Source organism: Helicoverpa zea, chromosome 4 (assembly GCF_022581195.2).
Source record: "Helicoverpa zea isolate HzStark_Cry1AcR chromosome 4, ilHelZeax1.1, whole genome shotgun sequence".
NCBI classification, from domain to species: Eukaryota; Metazoa; Arthropoda; class Insecta; order Lepidoptera; family Noctuidae; genus Helicoverpa; species Helicoverpa zea.
The window spans coordinates 7,098,712-7,116,468 of NC_061455.1; the positions used below are offsets into that span (position 1 = coordinate 7,098,712).

A 17,757-nucleotide genomic window follows, 5' to 3' on the forward strand; every position below is an offset into this window, starting at 1 on the left:
GTATAGGTAGAAACGTACGTAGTAATGAAGGTTGAATAAAAACATCATAATGAGAGCAAATTATTTATTATTTATAAACCAGTCGAGTTGTAAAATAGCTTAACGTTTACAATATTAAGAAAGACTACAAATGACTAAATTATCAGATCTAAACTGGAATGTACGTTATAATTGCTGATCAACTTACCTACCTTCTTCGTTCATTTTGTTTTTGTAGAATTTCTATTTGAAGGGGGTACCTAGAAATAGATAAAACTAGTTAAAAATAATATTTTTTTGAACTTGTAAAAAGCCATTTTGATAGGTTTTTTTCCTCAATTACGAAACAGGACACCTAAGGATTGGACCCGTGGCCTCATAAGTTTTTCTACCGTAAGTATAAATTCTGGAAGAACATATAGGAGCTAAAAAGGGTAACCATAATCAAATGGGAATCATACCTGAAAGTGCTACTTAAGCACCTGGTTACTCAACTAATGCTTCGATGCATTGCTTTTTTAAATGCAAAGCGGAGTTACAACTACACTGATCATTTCTGATCTGGGATCAAATATATCCGCTGGCATCTGGACCTTTAAGGACCAGATGTGGATCTCTAAATTGCTCTCAATAGGCACAGATGCCAGTACGGCGGTTAGCAAGTTGTACAGTACTTAGGAAATCAGTAGGTCAGTCATTCTTAGTGGAAGGCAAAAACTATTTATCATTTGAAATTCCGTTCCGGTCAACTATTTTTCGCTCATTTCACTTACACAGTGGAAGGCGGGCATTAAGTTAAACTCAGTGCTGAGTAGATTTAAGAAAAAGAAAAATACCTACTGCACAAGTAATCGGTTGACTTCGACCTCATCAAGTTATTTCAAACTTGTAATTAATAATTTACCATGTAAGGATGCTGCGCCCTCTGATGCTGCAGCAGCTTGGCTCGCGTGGCGTACTGGCGCGGACACGCTGAACACATGGCGGGCTCGCACACGCGGGTACCGCTCTCTAAAGCCTGACCGCGGACCTTCGCGGCGCCTGAACATTGTGGATCATGATATGAAATACTGGTGTTGTTAAGTCAAGTAAATAATTTAAAAAATGTGGTTTAGGTTTTGGCCTGTAATGATAGGGATATTTTTCTACCAGCAACAGGGGCGGATTTGAAAGGTTGTGAGCTGTGGATGTGCCCATTCATTCGTTATGGTTGAATGTTAATAATATTTGACAATTTTTTTTCTTCCAAAGAAGGCGTGTGAGGGTGGAGATGGTGACGTTCCTCGTCTCCCGAACACCCGTAGGTAATTTGGCGTGCTATTTTCTTAAGAGATTTTACGTTATGACATCTCTGCTAGTTATGTTGTTCTTTATGAGGGAGAATATAAGGCAGTTACATAGGAAGAGTACATAAAGGATAAACAAGTACATAGGAGTAGCACATGAAACTAAAAAAGAAGTGTGACGTCACAATATACCTAATGAAATTGCTGCCATGCCTACCTGGATGGTGTTGTTGCACATGTCGGTCGCGCTTGGCCGCCGTCCTGTATATCTTGGGACAGTTTCCGCACGGGTAGGTTCGTACACTCCGCTCTAGCGGAACTTTCGCTGACACCATGTTGTGAACTCGCCATAGATGGTTCACTAGCATGCCTCGACGCTGACATTGAAAAAAATATTAATAATGGTGTGGTAGGTGTAAATAACTCATTAAAATTGCGAATAGTAAGGATTAATATTCCCAGCCAAACGGAATCCTGACAGTTACAGCCTGGGAACTTCGATTTAAAACATTGCTTTTTCAATAAGGTGAGGAGGTGGACAAGCGCATGCCTATCATTAAAGAGAAAATGGCACATAATGAGCGTTTTTTCATAAAATTAAAATGATAGAAATAGATAACGATAGGAAAGCACAACATATGTTTTTTTAATATTCTAACCTTGAAAGAATGTTGGCAGTCTTCACATTTATATTTTGATGGCTCTGGATCCTGTGACTTAACATCTGCTTTACTGTCTTGATCTATATCTTCAGCCGGATTCTTACTATCAGTGTCCTGAAAGTGACAGATAGGTATTTTAAAGAACTTTAATTAATAATTGTATAGGCACCCAGTATATGCACCACAAATTTCTGCAAATCTGAAGTTAGCCATTTAACTCTATGCCCATTTGTTGGCACAGATCTTGTGTAGAAGTGTGTGTGTGCTGGTCTAAAGTTAGCTACTGCGTCTACACGGTCATAAAAACGTTACTACGCAATTCATGCTTGCGGCGACAAACTTCAGAAAGGCAAAGTTATTTGGCGCTTACAGTAGATAGAATCATCATCATCATCATCCTCCTGCCCTTATCCCAATTTCATTTGGGGTCGGCGCAGCATGTTTTCTTCTTCCATACTCCTCTATCTCCCGTCATCTCACAAGTAACATTCTTTCTTACCATATCTACTTTCACACAATCCATCCATCGTTACAGTAGATAGAATATTTTTGCGAATACAAATGAAACTTACGTTTCTTTCAGCATTTGCGTTCGAATGTTGGGCCCATATATGTTCCGTAAAGAGTTTGCGGCTTGTGAAGACTTTTTTGCATTCACATTTTAATACGCGGGCGGGACATTTACTGCAAAAACATACGAAAAAAATAAAAAATGCACTCGTTCCATTTATAGGTAACTAACTAATGTAGGTAATTAACTCTATGTTAGTTCCAAAAATTTGTTATGCGTATTACTTATATAAAATAAATAGTTTACCTCATGTGTTGACGCCTTTTCGATGTTACTATGGATTGACTGCAATACGGACAAGAAGTCAGAGCGGGTTTTTCAGGACTCGATAGTTTCTGAAAGTACAATTAGTGTTAAAAACGAAAACCTCAAGTAAAAAAAAAAACAAAATTATAGAAATACAACATACCTCTTTAGAATTATTTTCTATCCTACATGAAAAATCTAAATAATTGGTTAGTCCATTTTCGTCTTTATATCCTAGAGTGTAAGGATTAAAATCATTATCACATCTACTTCCTGAAATATCAAGACTAGGTATGCGATCCGTATCGAAGAGATTCGTGGAAAAGTCTAGACCGTTTGAATAATTCTGAAAGCTTTCGTCTGAGGGTATTCTGTTGTCTTCGGAACATATCGAGTCATTCACGTTAATTTGTGACACTTCGATATCAGCTTCTGTTTGTATTGCTTTGTTTCTGAAAACAAGTTATATTTATTATTGAAAGCTTGAAGAAGATATCATTTAATTTATACAGAATTTTAAGCTTAGTATTTACCCTTTTTCCGATTTGACAGGACAATTTAGAGCAGTGTGTCGCCTTAATCTGTTGAAGTAAAATTACAATGTAATTTTTTTTCTGTTAAATGAAACAAGGTACATTCGTTTTGATTGCAAAAGTACTTACGAAAATATTCTGGAAAATGTCTTTGAGCATTGACGGCAACGATAGCGCCGTCTGGAGATTATATTGCCCTCCTTCATCAAAGAAAAATGTGATTTATTATGATATCTAATGTAAAAAAAAAACTCATTATCCCAATTGATTCTCAAAAAGTCTAATTATCCGTTGTGACTTTTGTACCAGGGTACAGAATTTCCAATATTCCAAAATAATTTCAATATGAAGTTATATCAATACTAATATTATAAAGCTGAAGAGTTTGTTTGTTTGTTTGTTTGAACGCGCTAATCTCAAGAACTACTGGACCGACTTGAAAAATTCTTTCAGTGTTAGATAGCTCATTTATCGAGGAAGGCTATAGGCTACTTTTTATCCGGGTTCGTGCCGTGGTTCCTACGGGATGCGGGTGAAACCGCTGACAGAAACTGGTCATAAATAAATACCTTATGATATAAATCCGTATGATTCTGCAGTTGTTTGGAAGACGGGATTGTGTGTTGACATTCATGGCACCACCATGACTTTTGCATCACAGGTTCTGTAAATTTTAAAGACAAGTTAATATTCTCAAATAATGTCATGGTTGATAGGCAAGTTTCTTACTCAAAAAAATTAATGATCCTCCAAGGAACCATTTTTTTAGATTTTAGATAAATGTACTACATTTATCTAAAATCTACTTATTTAGACAGTTACCTTTGTCAATATCTTTAGTAGGTCCTATTAGACCATAGGAATCAGCATAATGTTTACTGTAACCAAGCATTAATGGCTTTCTAGCTGGTAGTATTTCTGTAGTGATTCCGTACAATTCATAGTTTTCTTCATACAGCCAGACATTTGCAGTGCTCTCATCGCCGAGGGGTAACAATCCAATCCAATTTGATTTATCTGAAAAAAAAATAGTGGAAATGTGTAGAAAATTGTGGTGAAAATGGCTTCATACATATAAATAACTACCTTTATGTATACTAATTTAATAAAGAGGTAATATTTTTTTGCTTGTTTTTAAATATTTCACTGTTGGGAAGCTACAATATTCCTGTGAAACATAGACAATATTTTACCTTGTGGGTATACTACACTAGTTCCATCTAACTATTTGTTGTCATGTAGGTATTATATTATTTTTGCATTTCACAATATAGTAATATCAGATTACCTTTATCGTAAGTATCAATATGTGTGATCACATCCGTATCATTCTTGTCTTTGACTAGAAATAGTGGCTTCTTATTTGATGTTGCATTCAATACTAAGTCAACAGCTTCTGAGTATGATATTTTGCATCTTATTCCTGAAAAATAAGTTATTATAACATACAGTCATCCTACAAAACTGCTGAACCAATTTTACAGTATATCTTATACAAGAGGATATGCTACTTTTATTAGCGAGAAGTAGTATCCAGTGATGGAGGTAGATTACCTTGTACAGGACCGAATCGCGCGCGTGCTGGTAAACTACGTCGGGTTGAAATGATATGGCGCCGCTGTAATTGAAGTACTGGTGGCAAAACAGCCAAGGCTCGTGGGGGAATGACTCGGTCAGATATGTGAACTGGAAGTTTATGTAAAAAAAATGTGTTTTGTAGAAGGACCCATTACATAATGATAAAAAAAAAACCGGCCAAGTGCGAGTCGGACTCGTGCACCGAGGGTTCCGTACAAATCCTGTATAGATAAAAAGTGAGTCTCGCGCCAACCGTTCAGTTTAGAACAATCATAGTTATGGTAATTTCGTGAGAGTCAAAATAGTTAATATTTTTTATTTTATAATGTAACTAAAATAGTAGGCCAGTACCTTGTAAAAGTTATTTTATTGAAGTTATTTATATACAACATTTTATAGTCATCATTCAGAAATCTGATTGAAAATAACTAATTATGTCTTAAAGGTCATGGGGCATATCTGACCCGCTTTGTAAAAAGTGGCGGACATGAATCAAAGTAGTTTTAATCGTGAATGGTATGACGTTTCTTTGAATATAAATATTTTATTAAAATTCCATGGAGACGAATGTCCAGGATCGTTTGAAAAATATAAAAGACAAGCAGTTTCAGAGGATTGTACAGGTTGCAATTCTAGTTTTTATTGTTAAAGACTTTTCATAAAGAAGGAAGATGCCAATTCGGATGACCAGGATCTGGTGAGGATCTGGAAACCCTGAGAAATCGAGGGCAACTCTTGAATATTGTAGGCACGCATCAAGTCAAAACCAGACATGCGAGTGTATTTTTGAGGGTACTGGTAAACAGTGAAGGTTTGGAGCTGATTTGATTATGGAGACTCCAGAGAGTCGAGGGAACTCCTGAACGGTATGTTGCAACTACCACGTGTTTGGGCTTATTTTATTCGTATTGGCGAAGACTTTCCACATAAATAGGTTTGACTGCCATTGTGGGATCGATAGCAAAGATTAGATATAGTTATGGGAACTCCTTTACAATTTATAACGTAACCTTGTGTTGGAGCTTATTTTATTATAGGTGATGAGAATTCACTACTAATGGGATCTTTTATTTTTGAGGGATTAATCACCTAACAAGCCCCAGATCCAGGTTTTTTTCGAAACGGCCTGACGACTTGTAACTGTCGAATTGTAACAACGACTGCTAGAGAGTAGGATTCGGGGCTGCTGGCTTTACGTTTCTAGAGTCTTGACAAAAGTGTAATTCCCTTTCTTTGTTTTATAAAGTCGGCTTTATTTTATTTTGTAGCATTTTACAAACAAATCCAACTTCAAACATATAAAAAAGCAACAAGAAAACAAAAGCAAGAAAGAAATTAAAAAGATGTTAGGTGCATCGGTCTAGAAGTCGGTGTCTAGAGGATGCATCTATATTTATTTAACCACCGAGATCTAGACCGATGCATATAAACAGTTTTCTTGTTGTTTTTTTTTTGTTGTAAATAGTTTTTATTTTTAACTTTTGTGAAAAGTTCTCGTCAATAAGAATAATATAAGCCCAGACACGACGTAACTAAAACGTACCGTTGAAGAGTTCTCTCGACTTTCTCACGTCTCCATCATCAGGTAAGCTCTAAACCTTCACTGTTTGATAGTATCACCAGACATACATCTGAGAATCAAGTTTTAATCCTATGCATGCCTACAATTTCTGATAGTTGCCCTCGATTTCTCAGGATTTCCATCATCAGATCCTGACCTGATGACAATGGAAATAAACGGCCAGTATACTCTTTCACTACAAAGAAATGATTTCTCAAATCCGTCAAACTTGGTCGTTTAAATTCCCCATTGAAATGAGGAAAATATTTGATGTTTACACCTGATTTTCTCTAGATTTCCATGGTTCACATTGATGCGACTAATGCCATACCTCTGATTCTGAGTTCACGGGAAGTTCCTTGTAGGTTTTGATTCCCTAGCGTGTGACGGAAATTCGTCTAAGGTGTCAGTATAACTGCTGTATCTTTTGATCGCGTAACTTAGAATTTTGATTTTTTCACTGCTTAAAGGGGCAATAGACTTAGGTATTTGGTGTAAATTTCAATTTGATACCTTTATTCGTTCGTGAGAAATAAGGTAGTAAGTTTCATTTTATTAAAATATTTTTTTTTATATTATATAACTAAAAAAATGAGATTTTCGAAATTTTTCCTATATTTGCATTATATGACAATGCTTCATGCCAAATTTCAAGACTCTGAGTTTACAGGAAGTATCCTGTAGGTTTTGATTCCTTTGCGAGTGTCGAAAATTTGTTGAAAATATTGACATAATCGGCTGTATCTTTTGATTGGCTTGGCTTAGAAGTTTGATATTTTCACACTTAAAGGGACAATAGACCTGAGTATTTCATGTAAATTTCAGCTTGATACGTCCACGTGTTCTTGAGATAAAGGGTCTTGACAGACAGACAGACAGACGGACAACAAAGTGATCCTATAAGGGTTCCGTTTTTTCCTTTTGAGGTACGGAACCCTAAAAAGGTTGGGAAAAGGTTCTGTATATGATGATTACACTTTATAATACATCATAATTATTCCTCAGGGAGAATTCAGCGGAGCAAAGATTTTCCTTTTACTTTTAAAATTTTTTATTCAATAAATAAATAATTTATTTTAAATATACTGAATATACAGATAAAATAAAAACTCACCAAAGTTTTTGATTGCCGATGTGTTATTTAGCTCACATTCTGTATTACTTCCATTTAAATCTTCAACTTGAAGATTTGTTTGTGTATTTAAATTACTATTCCCTTTGTTAGTTGATATTTGTTCCAAGTTATTGCACTCTATAGTTGATTGAAGTTGAAAAGTGGAGCCAGCGAGTAGATTTTGTGTATCCTGATATTTGTTATCAACTATTAACCCCATAATTTTAGCTGGTCCCTGACTGGAGTCTGCCAAATATAATTTGTTTGTCTACATACACATATGTACTATACTACATATGTTTTAAAATGCTTATTTCATTATAAAATTTACTACAAAACAATAAAAAAAATATTTACCAACGAGAACTTGTAGATCTTGTCCCTCCTTTTGTTTGTTTGGCAGCGGCAATAAGTATTGCTTGTGCCCAAAATCTAAGCTCTGAAACATCAATGTATTATTAATTCAATCTGTAACAAATATACTGAGGATAAACTATTTGAAATTTTTAATTACATTGTCCAATATGTGTAGTGGCAGTCCTTGTTCATTTGAACTTAAATTTATGCTGGGATCCATTTGGAGCAAGTACAGATGTGTCGGGGCGCTGGGTATATGAGAATCGGCACGGTTCATTTCTGAAATCATAAAAAATACGTTCATTTTATTTCACAAATAATTAATGAACATTTATTACTACTGATATATATTTGTTACCAATTACTTACTGGAATATAGAAATTACTTCAATATTAGACATATGTTCATTTAACTTTGAATCGAGTTGTTGTTTTTAAATGACTGGTACTTATTTGTTTACAATCATTAGAATTCAGTTTCAATCATTGAGGTAAATATCAGTGGTTTCAATACAATATCATCAGCTAATTGAAGCATAGACTAATATAACATAACTTAAATTGAAGCTCAAACACTCCTCCTAATAAAACCTGGTTTGTTTCTTAAAACAAATGAATTTGTTTAATTAAAACTAAATTATATTTTAAAGCCGGCCAGAAAAAACAGCAAAAGACGGCCAGTTCTAAATACTTTTGTCACAACTGTCACAAATGTCACTGTCACATATTTACACACATCACAAGAATTTTGTAGCGGTTTGTTCTATGCACAAACTACTACACACATCAAAAGTGTCTAGGGATCAACATATATTTTTGCAATAACTTTTCTCCTGATTGATATTAATTAAAATTTTCTTTAAGGATTCATCAAATAAAGTGTTTTCGTTTGTCACAGTAACGATAAACCAAGTCACCTTTGCACTAATAAAGAAATTTGCCATTTTCCTAATAAAGGGATTTTTGACATTTGAAACACTAACACAAAAGTTCGAAAAAAAAGACTGAAATAACAGTTTTCTTTAAAAGTTTATTGGGTAACTTAAACAATTAATAATCCGTGTTTCTACCGCGAACACTAACAACACAAGAACATCGGTTTGGCATACTCAAAATGAGTTCATCCAAATCACGATGTGGAATGGCCGCCCATGTTCGTTGCAACAACAAAAAAAGGTCTTCTTGCGACTGGATACCCTCCATATTCGGCAGAGCTCTTCTCTGTAGCATATCCCATGCATGCTCAATCGGGTTCAAGTCTGGCGACTGAGCAGGCCAGGGCAGGACATTGATGTTAGCTGCCGCGAGAGTCTGTCTTACAACTCTTGCGGTGTGCGGTCGTGCATTATCATGCATTAACTGAAATAAGGGACCGATTTGCACTTGTAGAGGAACGATGACGTCTGATACAATCGTCTCAGCATAAATTTGAGCGTTGAGGTTGCTTCTGATCCAAATCAACTCAGTTCTTCCGCCGATCCAAATACCCGCCCATACCATGATGGTTCCACCACTATAAGGATGGACTTCCTGGCAGGATTTTAATCGCTGTTGGCGTCCAGGGGTTCTCCAGTGTCGTATACGTCTTGTATCCGGTCTCATACCAAAACGAGACTCATCAGAAAAGCACACGAAACGCCATTGTTCTTCTGCCCAATTTCTGTGTTCAAGAGCCCATTGATATCGAATCCTACGATTGTGCATTGCTATAGGTGGTACCCGTAGCGGTCTTCGGGAATGAAGGTTCACTTCATGCAAGCGGTTTCTGACTGTTTGGTCGCTAATTAAGTTCCCTGAAGAGTGATGAAGCCTCACGGCTAACATCATGGCGGTTATTGTTGGAGCTCTTCGAGTTAAGATTTGAATGTATCGGTCTTGTCTCCGTGTGGTGCAGCGATACCGTCCTCCATGGCGCTCAGCTACGGTACCAGTGCTTCGGTAACGTGTCCAAAGTCGACTGATAACACTCTGACTTGTATTCAGAGCTAAAGCCACAGTACGTTGCCGGGAACCAGCTTCTATCATTCCCACGGCTCTGAGCATTTCTTCCCTGCTTAAATGACGTCGCCGCTCCATAATAACGTTGGTTTTAATCAGTAGTAGGGAAACAGTAGCACTAATAATGTCTTCAATGCGTTGTATGTGTTTATAGGGAAAATATTGACAGCTGATTTTCATCTTTTACTCGAATTTGATTCACAGTTCCTGATTCAAATTATGAAATGCACCAAAAAGGATCCATATAAATTTATAAAATCATAAATTTATTACAAAGCCACATCTCAATCTCAAGAAATCCGCATAAAAATGCTTGATCCCTAGACACTTTTGATGTGTGTATTTTAGTTTAAAAATCAATAAACTAGTCGCTAAAGAGCTGGTTGTCGATGTCGAGGCTGGTATAGATATGTTCTAAATCTAAAGTGATAAACACTTTATTATCCATTCCTAACACTGAGTACTAACATTATAAACGCGGATATTTGTAAGAATGTATATGGCTATGCGTGGGTACGTAAATACATATGTTCAATACGCTCACGCAAAAACTGCAGAATTAATTTTGGATTAAACTGGGCAGTCATTGTTACCTACTTAGGTAGACCAAATTACGGTTTGCGCGATAAAAATTTGGCGAATACTAATTTTGAGTAAGTAAAGTGTAAAATAAAACACAAAAATATTTTATTATTTTTACCTGATTACTTATTTACATACTTAATTGAATACTTAAAAGTTTTGTCTTTTCTTCTTAGATATTTTCATTTTGTTCAGTTTGTTCAGCTAAAACGTGGAACAAAAATTGAAACAGATTTTGAATATTCAAATCCACTGTTTCAAAGGTAGACTATTTCCGAGTAACATAGTCCGGGTGTCAGAAAAAAGGTCCCCCGGTTCAAAACCGCGGGAAACAGACAGTATTTTTAAGCGACTTCAAAAAAAGGAGTTTCTCAGTTTGCCCGGCATGTACGGACGTTTATGGGCGATTATCTCTCGTTAGGCTGAATCGAATTTGATGTGGTTTTCTGCGTGTGGTTTTCTCTTACCTTTTGCCTCCGAATGATGATGTGAGGGGCGACGCATTTAAATTTAAAGTTGGTATTGCATGTCTTTTCAGAAGATTGCCTTTTTTGTTGAAATCTTTGTCTGCAAAGTGGTTTTCGCAGACATATTTTTCCCTTTGTAGCTTTATCGTTGGTAGATGTACTAGGGCCCGATTCTCCTAATTTTACTTAAGCAACATTCGATTGACGTTCGACTCGATTCGACTGAGATCCGATCCCGACTCGATTACGATTGAAGCGTATGTGGCATTCCGCTATTTTTTCTTTGAACTAAACGTTTTTATCCTTTTCTGTCATTCAATAATGAATCATTTTGTCTGCAAATGATTTACGATTGCAAAATGATTGTAGGTACAGCAAACTACCGTATAGACCAAAATTACCAAAATAGCAGACCAATCGCACACCAATCAAATGTCAATCGAATACGATTGGTCTTTTATTAGTAGCAGAATGCCCGATATGGTTAAAACTGCTATTGCGATCATATTGCGACTCGATTTCTATTCGATTTTGACATTATTAACTTAGGAGAATCGGGCCCCTGGTTCCTCATTTCCAACTACTCTTAACCAGTCTCGGCAGCTGGAAAAATCAAAGCAAAGGGCTACTTAATTATTAAATTATGCATTTTCACACCTATCTACTCATCATCATATTAGCTGTACCTACGTAGGTCGATAAATGAAGAGAAAGGTGTCTGAGGGAGAGGTTCTTGGATACCTACGTAACAACCTAAGAATCAAAATGAATTGACAATTACTCACACTTGATCCGGAGGAAACTTGAAATAAAGCAACTTCAACTTCTTGTTTCTTGTATGCCAGACCTCCGTGGTACCGCAAGCTTCACATCGTCTGTTATCCATGATTGCTCACAAAATGAGCCGCCTTTCAATGGTTTTATTTATTAAAATTGTATAATGGCTTAATGTAATAAGTAGTTAACTTGACAATGCCAATGAGCACAAGCTGCTCGCTGCATGGAATTATGTGCAAATTAACTGACGAATTGATATCTATAAGTACCTACTTACTGTGATTAGATAATATGTTGTGCTGAAGTGTGATTGACGGTACCACCTACCTACTATTGTACCTATTGTACTGTAAAGTAAAAATCTGTCACTTCTTGAAAGGTTTTTAATGTAAATTATTTCTATAAGCTAACTAAACATATTATGTAGGTACCTATGTATGTATACAGACATACAAAAGTCCGAACATCAGTAGGTAAAAAGTAAGTAGGTACCTACCTACCTACATAGGTGCTGGTAAAACCTCCTAATCAGTATCTGGGGTTTTACAATAATATTTATGTTAGAAATGAATAATCTGTGATTTAATCAACATTATCTATTTTATTAAAATATTTAGTACTTTATTGATAACTGTTACAGATATAAATCTGGGAATAACAGGGTTTCTCTCATTAATCATTCACTTTCAATCCTTGTCTTAAATTTGTAGTTGCTCCAGTGGCGTAGCGTGGGTGGCTATCTGCCGCCCGGGGTAGGAGTAATTTTGCCGCCCCCGAGTTTAGGTATTATGTAGAGGTCAAAGGTTGAGGTGCATCCAGCCCTCAAAAGGTTGTAGGGTCTGGTTTTCAGGTTAACAATTGTCATCATTACGTAACCGATGAACCAAAGGCTGGCTTTTATTTCGCACAGAGGTTGAGCATTGCCATCCAACGTGGCAATGCTGCCAGTCTTTTGGGTACATTACCCAGTGACAGCGATGAGGAGCAATTTTTTGATGCACTGTATTAGTTTTAAGTTGTATATATATATATATAAGTTTATTTTATTTTATTTTCAATTAATGTAAATATATTGTGAATAAATAAATTAGATTGCACCGATGAACTGAACAGATTTTGATGAAGATTTTAGTGCGCATGGTGCGATGCAAAAAGAGAAAAGTAATCGCAAAACAGCGCAAGCGAAGCGAGCGCGATAAAGCGCGAAAGTTTTAAGGCTGAAAAAGTAATAGGATGTAAAGTCGCGAGGGAAGCCAAAGGTGTCTCTAGCTAATGATTCAAAGGTGCTGCCGCTAAATAAACATTAGCTAGGTATCTACTTTTACTACTGATGTATTTTATTGATAACTAATACAGACATACATATTATGTTTATATTTAAAAAAAATTAAGAGGAATTTGTACATATTTTCTTAATGGATAAACTCAAAAACTATGTAGGTACTATACCGATTTCTTAAATTCTTTCACAATAGGCATGATGACAGTAATCAAAAATCATTAAAATAATATATTTATTAAATTAAACTTGAAGCTTGGAATATAAAACGCGCATTGTTTTCTTTATTAATAATGTGATTAATATGTATTTTTATAAAATAAAATTACGAAATAAGGCAATCCGCCATGATATCTTGAACACCAATCGGAGCTCGTGACGTCATCTCTCAAAACAACTCGCGCGAAAGCGCGCGAACGTCACATTTCGTTATTGTGAACTTCCACTGCGATCTTTGTTTTTAATTAATTAATTGTTTATAACACGAGTTATGGAGCCCGGATTTATCAAGGCAAACAGCGCTAATTTGCCTAGAATTGATATCATAATGCTGGGAAAGTTTTTGGCATCAAATAAAGATTTTTGTTCAACTGAATATAGAAATGTTAAAACTTCCATGTAAGTATACTAGTTTAATTAAAAAACAATGAGATGAAACCTAACCTCGAAATAGTTATTCACATTATAAACTATGCTAGAATCTAGAGAACTATGTAATAACTTACATCAAAGTGATCTTCACAAAAATAAAGTTGTACCCTGGGCAATATTGCTTTTGAATCTCGCCTTGCAAGTTTAAGCCACTTGTTTCGTATTTTTTAATTGTGAGGAACGTACACAAATAACTTATCAGGAGTTGTTTTGGATATGTTCTTACACTGGGGGACCCCACAAGACCTATGCCCTTTCGAATTCATATTTAATAACACAAAAAACTTAATTATTGCACGAGCGTTGTTTACTTGCGTCTTGTAATTTCAGTCGTTCGTCACAATTGACGACATGACACTGACAAGCGTTTTCGCGTCGGATTCAAAGTGGACAGAGAAAAATGCAATTATTTGATAAAAAAACTTCGCATTTTCTTAAAATTAATAATTTTTCATATAAAATAGACGTATACCTACATCATACAAAGGAATTTAAAAATTTGTCATCATGCCTATTATTAAGCTACGTTACTTATATGCGAGTAACGAGGGTTATATTTTATCCCGGTACGTGCAGTATGTACTTCCTACGGCACGCCAGGAGTAACCGCGGGAAATCGGCTACTAACTAAGTAATACAGATAATAATCTATCTGGGAAAATCCATATTAATTTCATTCAATATGAATGTTTAGATAGGAAAATACAGTGTCAGTGTTAGGTACCTGTAATTAATCATAAAGTTTTAATCTTTGCTATTATTTTTACAACAATGACGTGACTAAGACATTTTTTTTTTGCTTTAATCAGTATATTCAGTGATTTATGAAGAATTGGTGAATCACCTGGTCTTATAATTTTTAGGCGCCCCTTCTAATATTTAGTTAATTATTTTTCATTCCACCATCTCAGAAAGAGTAGTTTTACCCTGTGATATCTGAGCGCAAAAGCCGTTTTTATCCTCTAGAGCGGCAAGTGATTTGAATTTAGAACATCGTGTGCAATAGGTACTCCATTGTGACAATCTTCATAACACTTTTCGAACAAATACATATTAAACAAATAAAATACTGTTTAAAATAATTATTCAATTAATTAAGTATTTTTTATTATTGTTTTTACATAGGTTTTTAACCTCGTTTCATTTTTAAACAGAGTTTTCAAATAAATGAACTTTATTTGGTAGGCACTTCTTTTTAATTTGATACACAATATGTGCGCGCCATTTTGTTTTTTTGCATTTAATAATTTCCTCGGTGAAGTGGGATGAAATTATTATTTTTTATTGTTTTAAGGTCGATTTTAAACCTCATTACATTTTTAAACTGAGTTTTTGTATAAATAAATTTTAATAGGTACATCTTTTTAATTTAGGTACCATGTGTGACGTGCGTGCCATTTTCTTTTTTTGAGTTTAGAAATTTCCTCGATGAGGTGGGATGAAAAGTTACGTGTTGCATTCGAGTGCAAAGATTTTTCATCTTGTGCTCTTTTGATTCCCTCGCTATCGCTCAGGATTCTAATTGTTGAAACACTCGCTACGCTCGTGTTTCAATTTTAGAATCCTTCGCTTGCTCGGTCATCAAAATTGAGCCCGCGATCGGTCATCCTTGATCGGTCATCAAAATTGATTGTAAAAAGCAACTTTCCCTCTTGTTTATCAAATAACTATTGTCCGCCTGTTTTCTTCGCAAAACTGGCTGAACCATATGAGATAGAACAAAATAATTAACCTGTTACAATATTGTAGTGTTATTAGGTCAAATATGTAGGTACCTAGTGGGCATAATAATAGAAAATTAAGCATTTAAGTACTAACATTAAAGAAGAAGGAATTTCCGCAGTCAAAGACATATTAAACCATAATAGTTTATTAAAAAGAAATGTCAGGTACAGTAATAAGGTCCGTATTAGTCCGTAATGCAACTAAGCATTTGCAATAATCCAGTCGGTGAAATATGACACTCGAGCGCTGACACCAGGGTAGAAAGGATCAGCGCATTGGAAGCCCCACGAGGTTACTCCGACGATTACGTTGTTGTGGAGGAGGGGTCCACCGGAGTCGCCTCCACAAGCATCCTTGCCGCCGATGTTCAAGATACCAGCGCACATCATGTTGTCGGTAACGTCGGGCCAGAGTTCGTACCGTGGCTGCGTCTTCAGGTAAGCGTAACGCTCAGCACACAGTTTATGATTGATGACGTTGATGTCAACATGTTGAAGTCGCTCGCTTGTTGGTCCCATGTACTGAAAATTTTAATAATGCATGCTCAGAAAAACTTGAAGATTGCTGTGAGAAGGTATCATACCTAAGCCGATAAAATAGACCTACAATTATTGAAATAATATAATTCTACGTTTTGTGCTTGCACCCAAAAACGATTATAATGGTAACAGAGTCTGTTTACATTATTAAGTAGTACCTACCTAATCTAAAACATACTACACTTCATAAGACCGCCACCAATCAGGTAAGACAAGTAGGTAGGTAAGACCCAGTTGATCATTATAATATCTGAAAAGGAATTTTAGCCCAGAGTTCACAACTTACCCAAAGTCTGCCCCATCCTACATGAGTGACCGAGGTACCGTCGGCGACGTGGTAGTTAGATCCAGCGATGCTACCGGGCTGCACGGTGTCGGAGTACGAGGCTGGGCTGTTCAGGTGTACGATGGCCACGTCAAAGTTGAAAACACTATGGTCGTACTGCGGGTGCAGAACAATGCGGTTGATTGTGTGCACGGTTCCACCGCTGTGTGCCATCGAGCTGCCAAGGACTACACGCCATTGCCAGACATGATCTCCGCTAAAACAGAAAGGTTATCGATCAAGCTAACTACCTTTTCCTGAATTGATTATTTATTAATTGCCCTTGATCTAAATCAACAACTTTGTTCCTAACTAGGTTTTTCATGACAGGTGCTTCAAAGAGGCTTCGAAATATGCTTGGACGAACCCATATTGACTGACCCGTCTTATTTTAACGCATGCGATATAAAGTAGCTTGTCTTACTGCAATCATTTCTGAGAGAGTGGCGCGGCAACTCTTTCGAACAATCTCGCAGCCCCGGCAGGACTATAGTACTAGTAGTAGTAGACTATAAGTATATTGTACAGCTACTTACTAGAAACAGTGTGCAGCGGAAAGCACGGAGGTCCTGGTGAGGAGTGAGCCACCGCAATTCATCCTCCACCACAATCCTCCCTCTAAGAATTGCATGTTTGACATGAAGGGATAGACCGATATGTCAGTATCCTTGCCACCGACTATGCGGCTTATGCTCCGCGGTACCGCTGCAAAAGAAAAAACCACAAGGTTAAGAAAATAAATTCTCAGTCGTCCCAGTTCCAAGTCCTGGTGTCCTGGTGTCTTCGTCCAGTTTATCATCTAGGTACCCAGCCTTTGCCCATACTATGTTGGGTTCGGCTTCCACAGTCACTCTTTCACTGTAAGAACAAAGTCTACAACAAAATGTACTGGATACCAGAATAATTTAGAGTCTTCCACTCAACAAACGTGATTTTTTGCCGTTTTGTAGTTAGTGGACACCTTACGCGCCAGTCACACTCGCACTTGCGATTTTCATTTCATATTCGTTTCAATTCAGGATGAAAGAATTTATAATGATTCTTACCGAAGCTGGTGGCAAGAAGACCTAAGAAGATGATGAACCGCATGGTTGAACTTCAAGTTACGGGTGCGTACTGTAACTGGAGGAAGACTGATGCCCCCTATTTATATCGGATATGTCATCGTCATCATCAGATAGCTAATTACCTATTTATCATTCAAGGAAAACCCAAACATTCGTCCAGATATCCGTTGGGAGATAACTTTAATTTTGAAACTACATTTCTAACTAAATTAGAACTGCTTAGTTGTTTACCAACAGACATACCTATGCATTTTTAAAATAATGAAGATCCTGTCCAAATTCGGGAGGTTAACAATTAACAGTTTTAAAATCATTACGCAAATGGCTATTGACCATGAAAATCCTTTCTACTCTATAAAAGATTTTTTACAAATAATAAAATATGTACCTACCTAAGGTAACATTAACATTTCCATGGTACCTATTATGTTGTGATTGACAACTGAACTATGCTCCATTT

General features: G+C 36.3%; 2 protein-coding genes across 3 annotated transcripts; both read right to left on the reverse strand.

Annotated features, from left to right (window-relative positions):
• Positions 1-49: 49 nt before the first annotated feature.
• On the reverse strand, positions 50-11,092 carry LOC124630096 (PR domain zinc finger protein 10-like). 2 transcript variants are annotated; one of them, XM_047163823.1, is made up of 17 exons: positions 10,935-11,092; positions 8,045-8,166; positions 7,888-7,969; positions 7,531-7,776; positions 4,832-4,963; positions 4,566-4,700; positions 4,100-4,294; positions 3,847-3,941; positions 3,407-3,477; positions 3,278-3,325; positions 2,908-3,196; positions 2,745-2,833; positions 2,500-2,611; positions 1,925-2,041; positions 1,483-1,642; positions 884-1,020; positions 50-239 (listed from the first exon to the last, which is right to left on the reverse strand). In XM_047163823.1, exons 1-17 carry the CDS (start codon positions 10,969-10,971, stop codon positions 201-203), a joined length of 2,106 nt encoding a protein of 701 aa, XP_047019779.1. In that variant the 5' UTR covers positions 10,972-11,092; the 3' UTR covers positions 50-200. The 2 variants fall into 2 exon arrangements, with proteins under 2 accessions (XP_047019779.1, XP_047019780.1); XM_047163824.1 differs by lacking the exon at positions 10,935-11,092 and adding an exon at positions 8,257-8,567.
• Positions 11,093-15,495: 4,403 nt separating this feature from the next.
• LOC124629826 (trypsin, alkaline B-like) lies at positions 15,496-17,354 on the reverse strand. Its single transcript, XM_047163403.1, has 4 exons — positions 17,277-17,354; positions 16,767-16,935; positions 16,192-16,447; positions 15,496-15,887 (listed from the first exon to the last, which is right to left on the reverse strand). Exons 1-4 carry the CDS (start codon positions 17,317-17,319, stop codon positions 15,567-15,569), a joined length of 789 nt encoding a protein of 262 aa, XP_047019359.1. The 5' UTR covers positions 17,320-17,354; the 3' UTR covers positions 15,496-15,566.
• Positions 17,355-17,757: the final 403 nt, after the last annotated feature.

Bases quoted from the DNA above. Each gene is read 5' to 3' on its own strand.
- LOC124630096 (XM_047163823.1), bottom strand. From the start codon at position 10,971: ATGCGTCGCCCCTCACATCATCATTCGGAGGCAAAAG. The intron at 7,777-7,887 runs GTAAATATTTTT...TATATTTGGCAG, and splicing joins AGATCTACAAGTTCTCGTTG to ACTCCAGTCAGGGACCAGCT. The intron at 4,701-4,831 runs GTAATCTACCTC...CTTATTTTTCAG, and splicing joins GCGATTCGGTCCTGTACAAG to GAATAAGATGCAAAATATCA.
- LOC124629826 (XM_047163403.1), bottom strand. From the start codon at position 17,319: ATGCGGTTCATCATCTTCTTAGGTCTTCTTGCCACCAGCTTCG. The intron at 16,448-16,766 runs GTAAGTAGCTGT...TTTCTGTTTTAG, and splicing joins TCCGCTGCACACTGTTTCTA to CGGAGATCATGTCTGGCAAT. The intron at 15,888-16,191 runs GTAAGTTGTGAA...TAAAATTTTCAG, and splicing joins TAGGATGGGGCAGACTTTGG to TACATGGGACCAACAAGCGA.